Genomic DNA, 10,111 nt, shown 5'->3' with positions numbered 1-10,111 from the left:
TTCTGATAATTTGGTTACATCCATATCCATTATTTCTGTGGCAGAGGCCACAGACTCACTGTCTTTTTTTTTGCTGGGGGGGGGCTTCTCCTTCTTGTCATTCTGATGAGGAGAGGTTGCGGGGTTGTCCAGAGCTCAAATTATTGACTGGGACCCAGGCCGTGCGCCCTTGTTTTATAGGGATCTTAGGGATGTGGGCTTCTTCTTTAAATATTTTATTTATTTATGTGGCAGAGAGCCAACCAACGACTGAGGGAACACAAGCGGGGAAGTGGGAGAGGAAGAAGCAGGCTCCCAGCGGAGGAGCTCGATGAGGGACCCCTTTCCGGAACACCGGGATCACGCCCTAAGCTGAAGACAGGCACTCAATGACTGTGCCACCCAGGTGCCCTGGGATTGGGCTTCTTGATTTTTCAGCCTGCCTTCTGGGGGAGAGACCTGCCACGCTGATACTCAGGCAACCCTGTTTGGGTAGAATCTCTGTGTCCCCTGCGAGGGGGGATGGGGATGGGCACGCTGTGAGCCTGTATTTCCAGGCTTTTGTTCTCTGGTGGCTTTCCCTGGCGGTTTGCTGTGCCTCTTCTGAGAGTCAGAGCAGCAGTGGCCGAATCTCAGCCTCTGTCACAGAACAGAGGGATTGCATCCCATTCTCCACTGATGTTCTGGCCACTTTAACTCTGTTACTGTTGGTGCTGCTCAACCCTGCAGCGTCCCAGGATGTGCGCCCCACACCCAGCATCCCAGCCCTCACTTCCAGGGCTGGCACGTCTCTGTCCTTTGTGTTTCTAACGCCGCCCGCCGCCAGCCGCCCCCGCGCGCTCCCGGAGCTCCCGGTTTCAGTCTGGATCCAGTGAGCACACCATGATTCCGGAGTTCCGTGAGATGCCTGGTGGCGCGTGCTCCCAGCTCACAGTCTCAGTCTGCTGTCTCGCTGGTACTGTCCCCGAGTCTGCCTGCTACCCGTGCAGGTGGCTACTGCTTCCCATCGCCCAAACGCGGCAGCTCCCTCCCCCTTCCATTTATCTTCTGATATCTGTGCGCGGTTTCACGGCTCCCCACTTCGTACCTCAATANCGCCTGCTACCCGTGCAGGTGGCTACTGCTTCCCATCGCCCAAATGCGGCAGCTCCCTCCCCCTTCCATTTATCTTCTGATATCTGTGCGTGGTTTCACAGCTCCCCACTTCGTACCTCAATACTCAGTGCTGGAGATATTCATTTGTAGAGATCCAGATGTATCTTCCTGTGTCTCAGGCTGATTCCGTGGATGTTCAGGGTGGTCTGGTACCTATCCAGCTCGACTCAGGGGACCTGCTGAAAAAGGGGTCCCCTACTCCTCCGCCATTTTAACTTCCCACCCCATTTTGTATCATTTTGAAATGCAAGTTCTTGGGCCCCCTCAGAGCTATTGAGTTATAATACCTGAAGGAAAGTCCAGGAATCTGCATTATTAAGTCCCAAAGTGATTAAGATGCACACTAATATTTGGAAATCACAGTCCTAAAACAGTTTATCCCATGTCCTTGCTCTGTCTGAGAAATATGACCAATTATAGACACATGCTACATCTTTAAAGTTAGAAACCAATTCCTTACATCTCTCAAGGCCAAATATTTTTGATGCACTCAGTAAATACTGGCAATGTTAGTCAAAATATTTATTGTTGCTTACTCTGAATAAATATTTTAGGTCTAGATTATACAAGACTTACCCACACGTTCCAAGATATCAGGTCTGATTTGCATCAGGAATGTGTACCTCCTTACAGCTCTCAGCAATAATCCTCTGGCCAAGTGGGATTTCTTTCTTAGAGGTATTTAACCCTCCCAATTCCTAAATGGCCAGTATCTCCGTACCTCATGCAACAAGAATAAAATCTAACAGGATAAGATTAATAGCCTCCTCCCTCATGGAGAGATGGAAATAGAGAATATTAGTAGCTGTGTATATAATATCTAAACAGATAATGTTCATATATGACGTCTTAAGAAAAAGAAATGAATCATTACTATCTGAATTACCTCTCAACTTAGCCTCCCCGAATTTTTGTTTGTTCATTTGCAATGGTTCATCTATTAAGTAACCATTTTGACTCTCTTAAGAGGGTATTTTGGGAATTATTTTTCCCACAGTCCTAGGATTCCCTAAACCTCAGAAGTTTTGAAAGAACCCTATAATACATTCTATCAAGTGTTCTTGTTCTGCCACTGACTAATTAGGTGGTTTTAAATATGACACTCTTTTTACTGGGATCTGGATTCCCCATACATATAATTCTCAAGTATCAGTCTACGTTCAGATCATCTTTAAATTCATCTACAGTTCTATGATACTTCTAGGAAAAAATATTTCATCTAACATTTAAACAGAAAACAATCTTTCAAGTAAAATAAATAAATAAAATGGTTTCACCGGAGTATCTTAGATGTCCATAAATAAGGCCAAATGCACACATTCTATTCTGAAGGTATAAACCTAGGAATGAGAAGGATTTCCCCCACTCTGGCTTACCTGCTTATGAGCGTGATCATAAGAATTAATATGATTGTCAAACTCCTGGTGCTTGTGATACTGCTTGTCACATAATTCACAGTAAAAGTTTGCCTTTACATCTTCCAGGGCTTTTGCTGTGGACTTCTCCTTTTCTGGAAAATCCTTTAAAGAAGGCAAAAATGTTGGTTATATTTCTCTCTAATAGCACAACCAGATCTCATGTTAATCCAGTTGTTATTTAATTTTATTGTGACTAAAAGAATATGGTGAGGCTCATCAGTTTTGGGAAAATAATGGCACGTTGGAAATAACTTTCAGCTCAGCCTCATTCCTAACATACCAACAAATAATAATGAGCTCTCTCAAAGGAGCCCACACCTGGGGCACCTAGGTAACTCACTTGGTTAAGCATCTGACTCTTGGTTTGGGCTCAGGTCATGATCTCACAGGTCATGGGATCGAGCCCCATCTTGGGCTTCCCACTCAGTGGAGAGTCTACTTGAAGATTCTCTCCCTCTTCCCCTCCCCCAACTCACATGCTTGCAATCTCTCCCTCTCTCTCTCTCTCTCTAAAATCAATCAATCAATCAATCAATCAATCAATCTTAACAAAAGAAGAAGAACCCCATAACTGCAGTCTGGCCATTCTCTTTCTTGTCATCCATTTTCAGATTGTGGTTCTGCTGACTCACTACCATTTCCTCTGCCAACCCAATAACTGATTTCAAACACAAGCCCCCACTATTTCCTTGAAGCACCCATTACTACGAGGTCTCTTTACCATAACATTAATTGGGACATTGATTACATTGTTTTATATCCTTCATCTACTGCTTCGTGTATTTTAGCCTCACTGAAATTGTCAGTGTTTGGAGTTGCTATTCTCAGCACACAAAGTCTATTCCCATCTTGTTAAATTGGTGAGCTCCTACTCCTTTCCCAACACCCAGCTCTTTGTCCCCTCTGGAATGCTTTCCCATGACTTTACCAGGAGGACAAAGCCTCCATTTTGTTGCTTGTTACCAAACACGTCTATGACCGTTCATAAACATTTCCTTTTCTGATATTACCCCATATATTTCTGTGTTTCACACAACGCCATCTCAGCCAACTTATCTATCTACTCCATACAGTCTCCATGGGTGAACTTCATTCACACTATAGCTAGGGTCTTATTTATCTGTAGGCTCTAACTCCAGGATAAGTTTCTTCTATAAGCATTGGTTCACGTTAGATGCTGCCAATGGGTTTACCACATATTTTTCAAAATTATTACCCTTACAATTTGGACTATGCTCTATCTCAAACAGAGTTTTGGTCACATCTTTCCTCTGCTTAAGCTCCTCCTGAACAGGAGAGAATATAGTCAGAGGTATTATAATAGCATTGTATGGTGACAGTTGGTAGCTACACTTGTAGTAAGCATATATAGAGAGACGTTGAATAACTATGTTGTATACCTGAAACTAACATAACGTTGGGTGTCGATTATACTTCAATTAAAATAAATAATAATAATAATAATAATAACATAATCTTCTTGAATTCTCTCATTGCCTATAGAATAATAGTGATGAGTACTTACTGAGCATAAACTATGTGCCAGGTATTAAGCTAAGTATGGGATGAATTCTCTCATTTATTCCTCACACCAACCCTATGAAAATAAGTTCTTTTTTAACCTACATTTTACAGATATATTAATCAGCACTTAGAATCACACACTCATGGTCACTGAATTAGTAAGTAGAGAGGGGATTTGAATTCAAACACCCTACGCCTAACTCCCTTGTTAATAAACAGCTGTACTTTACCATCTTCCTTAGGGCCAGTCCTCTTAATGCACCATACAAACTCCTTCCTACCTCATTAGTGTCATATTGTATCAATCCATGCCCCCATATTACTCCCCTTTAATTCTATCACCAGACCTGTCACATGATATTAAATGATCTGTTTTCAGGTCCATGCCCATAGATCCTTTGAGGGCAGGAACTGTTTTATTCATTTTTGTGTTCACAATGCCAAACATATAGTCTAGCCCAGAGTTACCTATTTAATATGTATTACATAAATTAATGGATAATAGTAGCTCACATGTTCATGCCTCCCATCATTCTGCAAGTTTTCCATTATCTTTCTGCCTAAATAAAAGAATGACTGGCACATGGAGGATATCAAGTAAATACACATAACAAATGAATGGACAAAATAAAGGATGGATTTTGGTTCTGTTTCTCTAAAATGACTAACCCTCTATATAAAGAAGTCAGGCCATAAACCTAAATCTCAGAGCCATTGCTGACCAGATAAGAAAGCAAGCACAGGGAAGAGAAGTGGATTATCACAGGGTTGGGTGAAGTGATGGAATAATTAATTTGGACAGGGGCACATAATGATTCAAGCCCAAATATAAGATGCTAACACACATGGCATGAAGGCAGGAAAGACATGAGTACCATTAGCAAACAACAAAACTAGACCAAACATCTAGATTGCCTGAGAGAGTTAAAGAAGGAATTTGGTTATATTATCAGCTGATGGGGGATATAAAAACTACCGACAGGATGTAACCAGTAATGAGAATGTGGACTTCAGTTTCAGGACAAAAACCCAGTTGCTCAAGGAATTGAAATAATGGCATGTTAATGTTGTCACTTGAGAGTTGAGGCTTAAGTACAGCATTGAGGTAGAGCTAAATCTTTGGAACTGATAGGCTGACAATCAGGGGAAATCATTAGTTCTCATCTCAGCTTTCACACTAGGAATTTTTTTACATGTGCTTTACATATTGTGTACAATTTCAAAGGCTGGATTGGAACTAGGGACTACTTGGGTTTACCCATAGTTTTTCTTCCTTTATTATAACACTGGAATAACAGCCTTAGAAAAGTGACCACATGCCTTGGATATTGAGCACCTGCGCCTCAGTGCTCAAAAGTGCCTCAGCTTCATTAACCAGAGGCAGGGTGGCAACTGAGAACTCAGAGTGGCTAAAAATATACTTTCATATTATTCCAGATTATGTAGAGGATTTTATAACAACAGCTCAATGACCAGGGGTGAGGCTCCTTCAGTTACTCTTAGTATCTTCATTTAAACAACATTTTTTTCTAAAACAACCTTTAATTATGACATTAAATGAATTTCAGTGTAAAATTTCATAATTATAACAGAGTTCTAAAACATTTTAGCCATCTCCAGTGAATGTTCACATTTTATAGTCATCAGACTAAATTATATACCCCATTTCTTACTTCATTTTTCTTGCCAGGAAATGGTGCTGCTATTCCCATTTTCCTTCCTTCTAAGGGATTAATGATATTCCCCAGGATATATTCTAGTGTCCCTATTAAGAGAGGAGGAATACACACATGGGATATAAACGCCATTAGCAAAGCATTCATACAGAGTTCACAATCCAGTGTGTCTATCAAATACAGAAGTAAGAGCATAAATTTAACAGCAGGTGAGTGGGGGTCAGAAATGGGGAAGCTGAGACCTGAGAAGAGAAATCTCAGGCAAAGGAGAATATAAGCCAAGAGTTGGGTAGGGCTAGAGGAATCACAGAAGAAAGGAAAAAAAATAAGCTTCCTTAAGCATCTTTGGCAAAATTGGAAACTGAGGTTGGAGCTGTCGCTGAATTTCAGTAAAAGAACTGTGACCCAGGGGCCCATGACACCACCCAGTGTGAGGTGGGCCTGTTTTCAAGTGTGAAGGTGGAGTCCTGAGTTGGTCTAGCTGTATGTACCAGAAGGCCGGAGGGTAAGGGCTCAGTCTAGTAGACTAGTAAGGGAAATATCACATAATCTAAGTCTACCATTTAGAAGGCAATTTATGTTTAGTAATTTCATGAGTTCTATCAAATCAGGCAATGGTAAAGCAGGGCACACTTTCCACTGTGTCATGCTGCTTCATCCCTCCACTGAAACACATAATCATCCAACTAACCATTAAGCATTGATATATTCAAGAATTGCTAAAAATAGAACTACTCTAAAATCCAGTAATCACGCAACTTGGTATTTTCCCCCAAAATACAAAAGTACTAATTCAGAAGGATATATACACCCTTATGTTTATTGCAGCATTATCTACAATAGCCAAATTATGGAAGCAGCCCAAGTGTCCATCCATTGATGAATGGATAAAGATGAGGTGGTGTATGTATACAATGGAATATTATTCAGCCATAAAAGGGAATGAAATCTTGCCATTTGCAATAACATAGATGGAAATAGAGAATATAATGCTAAGCAAAATAAGTCAGTCAGAGAAAGACAAATCCCATATGGTTTCACTTATTTGTGGAATTTAAGAAACAAAACAAATGAACAAAAAAAAAAAAAAAAGAGAGAGAGAGGGAGAGGCAAACCAAGAAACAGATTCAAGTACAGAGAACAAACTGATAGTTACCAGGGGGGAGGTAACTGGGGGATGGGTGAAATAGGTGAAGGAGATTAAGAGTGCACTTATCACGATGAGCCCTGAGTAATGTATAGAATTGTTGAATCACTATATTGTACACCTGAAATTAACACGACATTGAATGTTAAGTATACAGGAATTAAAACGGAAAACTTAATAAAAATAAAATAAATAAAAATAAATAAAAGTTTGTTATTTAACAACAAAAAAGGATACTCTTATTAAGGATCTTCTAAATGTCAATTTCTTAAAGGGTCTTGACCTCAGAAATTTACAGTCTAAAGGGAAACAATTACATGTAAAATACTAAACAACAATAAATTGCAATAGAGTGATAATCACAGACTGTTATAGAGCATTACCTAGTTCGGACTACTTAAGAATAATTAGAGGAAAAAGTCAAGGTGTTTTTTTTTCTCTTTCTCACATAGCATTAGATACACTGTCAGCACTCAGAATGTCTTGTCTTTTTGTTAAATGACAGGATATTTTCACTGGTCAAATAACTTGGAAGGCAACTTAAGATGACATTTGTTCCCTGAAATAATTACACAATCTTTAAATATAGAGAGACACAGAACAAATATGAAAGAAGTAAAAATAGCTAGCTATTCTCAGTATCAATAAATTTTAAAAAAATTAAAAATTGAATAGAATTCACAATAATACACTTGACACACAAGACTTAACATACAATTTTATCTTTTACTTGCTAGTTATTCAAAGTTCTCTTCTCACACTTTGCCTAGAAGAGGGGCCTTTAGAAGCTTATTTAACAGAAAAATAACATTTATGAAGTGAAAGAAAGCTTCATGTTAACTATTCTCAATGATTCATTAAAAGGTTGAAAATGAATTATAAATTGAATATGACAGCTATCTTAACAAGAGTCATTTTTAAAACATTGGGTATTGCCAGTGGGCATTTTATGTTTCAGTTCAGTAGAATTCTGTAGTAATTAGTTACCTTTAATAATTAATATTTTGGGTGCAGAGAGAGAAAAATGTACTTTTTTTACACTAAGAATTTTACATTCATGCAAATGACAGGTATGTCTGTAATGTGGCAAGAATGCTGCCTTAGAGTAAGGCATTTAATTAGAAATATGGGTGTTCTGCCACCAAATTATTTTATTATTGTAATGATGATTACACAGTAACACCCACTGAGCATTCACTGTAAAGCAGAAATCTGCTAAGCGCTTCACACTTGTTAACTCCCTTAATCTTCACAATAACCTTATGAAGTATTATCTATTATTATTCCATACAAAGATATGGAAGGCAAGGCACAAGCATGTTTAGAAACTCGCTCAACACTGAAAGGCAGAAACTGGATTAAGAATCAGACTTGCCTGACTTCAGAGCTATTAATCATCATGCTAAAGGCTGCCCCAATTACTTAGCCTTCATCCAGATGCCACAAAATTTCAAGCTACCTCTGCTAATTTTTTATGGATTTGGGTGATGCAGAGGCCCTAGCTCCCAGAGAGAGTAAGGGGAGTAATTATAATTTTAAAAATCTATTAAGCTCTTGAAGCTGAGAGACAGGCACTAGGAAAATACAAGGTGGTCGTCTTGTTTCGACTGGTTGTGAATATGTGCCCTGATTATTAAAAAGGAAGAGAAAAAAGTCAATTGCTGTTCTTCATATCTCCTTGATGGTAATACCAGCTCAGAGCATTGAGGATTGAATTCATATTCTTTGTATGAAAGCTCACATTTGACCTTTCACTGTTACGTGTAAGAGATTGCTTTAAGAATTCTAATATTCCCTAACCTGTTCTATTGTATTGGCCGCAAACAAAATCCTGCTTCAAAGAAAGTGCATCCCCCACCCCGATTAAGTAGCAGTGGATTCAGAAAAGTCTTTTGGTCCAAATTGTCTTCCTGAATCTTTGCAATGGACTGGGTAATGGAAAACTCACTTTGGAGGGCTTTATTCACTTACTTATTTTATTTTTGTGATAAAGAAAAATTATTCCTTGGACACTGACTAGCTTGAGTCTCAACCTCTCCTAGCAGTTTCAGTTATTTCAGTATAAATTAAGGGAATAATGAGTGACTTGCAGGATTGCTGTGAGTATAAAATGAGTTTATTTTTAGGGAAGCACTTAGTACCATGCATGGTAAAAGTAGGAACTTGATGTCCAGGGATTCTGTGTGCATATATGTGTGTTTATGTATGCATGTGCATGCCATGATATGCATGTGACACTAGAAAATTATTTAAAAAACAGTGCCATTTTCCCATGAGTCTACAAAGCAACTTTCATTTTCTGATGGAAATTTGAGCTAGTGAGTGGAGCCCTTCTCATTCTCACCCCACCATCTCATAGGAAAGCAGTCAATCCCTGCTCATAAATGCAAATTTGGTTGACACAATTGGGATTTTCAGATGTTTTTATCTATGATACCTGCTTAACTTTTGGACTTTTTTGGAATACCACACATTGTCAAGAGATCCTCATATATGCTCAGTTAACATTAATATTGCTAATATTGATTTTCCTGAAGACGTGATTGGCTTCTTTTATAGAAAGAACGGTCTTTGCATTATACAACAGCTACCATGGTACTTGTTACTTAGAAAACCTCAATAAATACTTGTTGAATAAGTGAAACTAATGAATTAAAAAAGCAATGCTATTCCCACTACATAATAGTATGGCCTACTCTGGCCATGTACGTCTATCATGAATTAAACTGTTGAGGTGATGGTAGAATAAGCAGATGAGGATGCTAAACACATGGAACTTTCAGACTTCTAGAACAACATCTTTTTTAAAAAAAATGTAGATTCTGAGGTCTAAGGAGCTTATTGAAGAACTAGCGTAAAGGAAGGAAGAGGAGCTCTGCACACAGATTCACGAGGACAACTACAGATTCCTGACTTCAGTACTCTTCCCATTTGGCCATAACCCACTCTTCTTAAAATTCATTAAGAATCAAGTGTGGGTTCCCCAGATTTGAAATAGAATACGACCAGAGTTACAGCTTTCCATCAATGCCCAGGGCGGTGTGAAGTCAGCCACTTCCTAGATTTGAAAGAGAGCTTTTCCCGTCTTATTAATAATTCGTTTAAGGTGTCCAGATTAGAAGATTAATACAACCACATTAAATATATGAACTTGCCTCTGGGTAGCATGGTTGGGAGATGATTTGGCATCCTTTCTCATTTGGAAAGAAATG

At 39.0% G+C, this 10,111-nt stretch overlaps 1 protein-coding gene across 1 annotated transcript in view; it reads right to left on the bottom strand.

The window, feature by feature from the left end:
- The window catches only part of ZNF804B (zinc finger protein 804B), a 504,914-nt gene that overhangs the window by 102,233 nt on the left and 392,570 nt on the right, over nucleotides 1-10,111 (bottom strand). The window contains exon 2 of the mRNA XM_034667542.1: nucleotides 2,511-2,654. Within this exon, the coding sequence (XP_034523433.1) occupies nucleotides 2,511-2,654 (144 nt within the window). The remainder of the gene's footprint in view (nucleotides 1-2,510; nucleotides 2,655-10,111) is intronic.

Source organism: Ailuropoda melanoleuca, chromosome 1 (assembly GCF_002007445.2).
Source record: "Ailuropoda melanoleuca isolate Jingjing chromosome 1, ASM200744v2, whole genome shotgun sequence".
NCBI classification, from domain to species: domain Eukaryota; kingdom Metazoa; phylum Chordata; class Mammalia; order Carnivora; family Ursidae; genus Ailuropoda; species Ailuropoda melanoleuca.
Note: the sequence above shows the minus strand (reverse complement) of the source record. Positions and strands in the feature narration are given on the sequence as shown.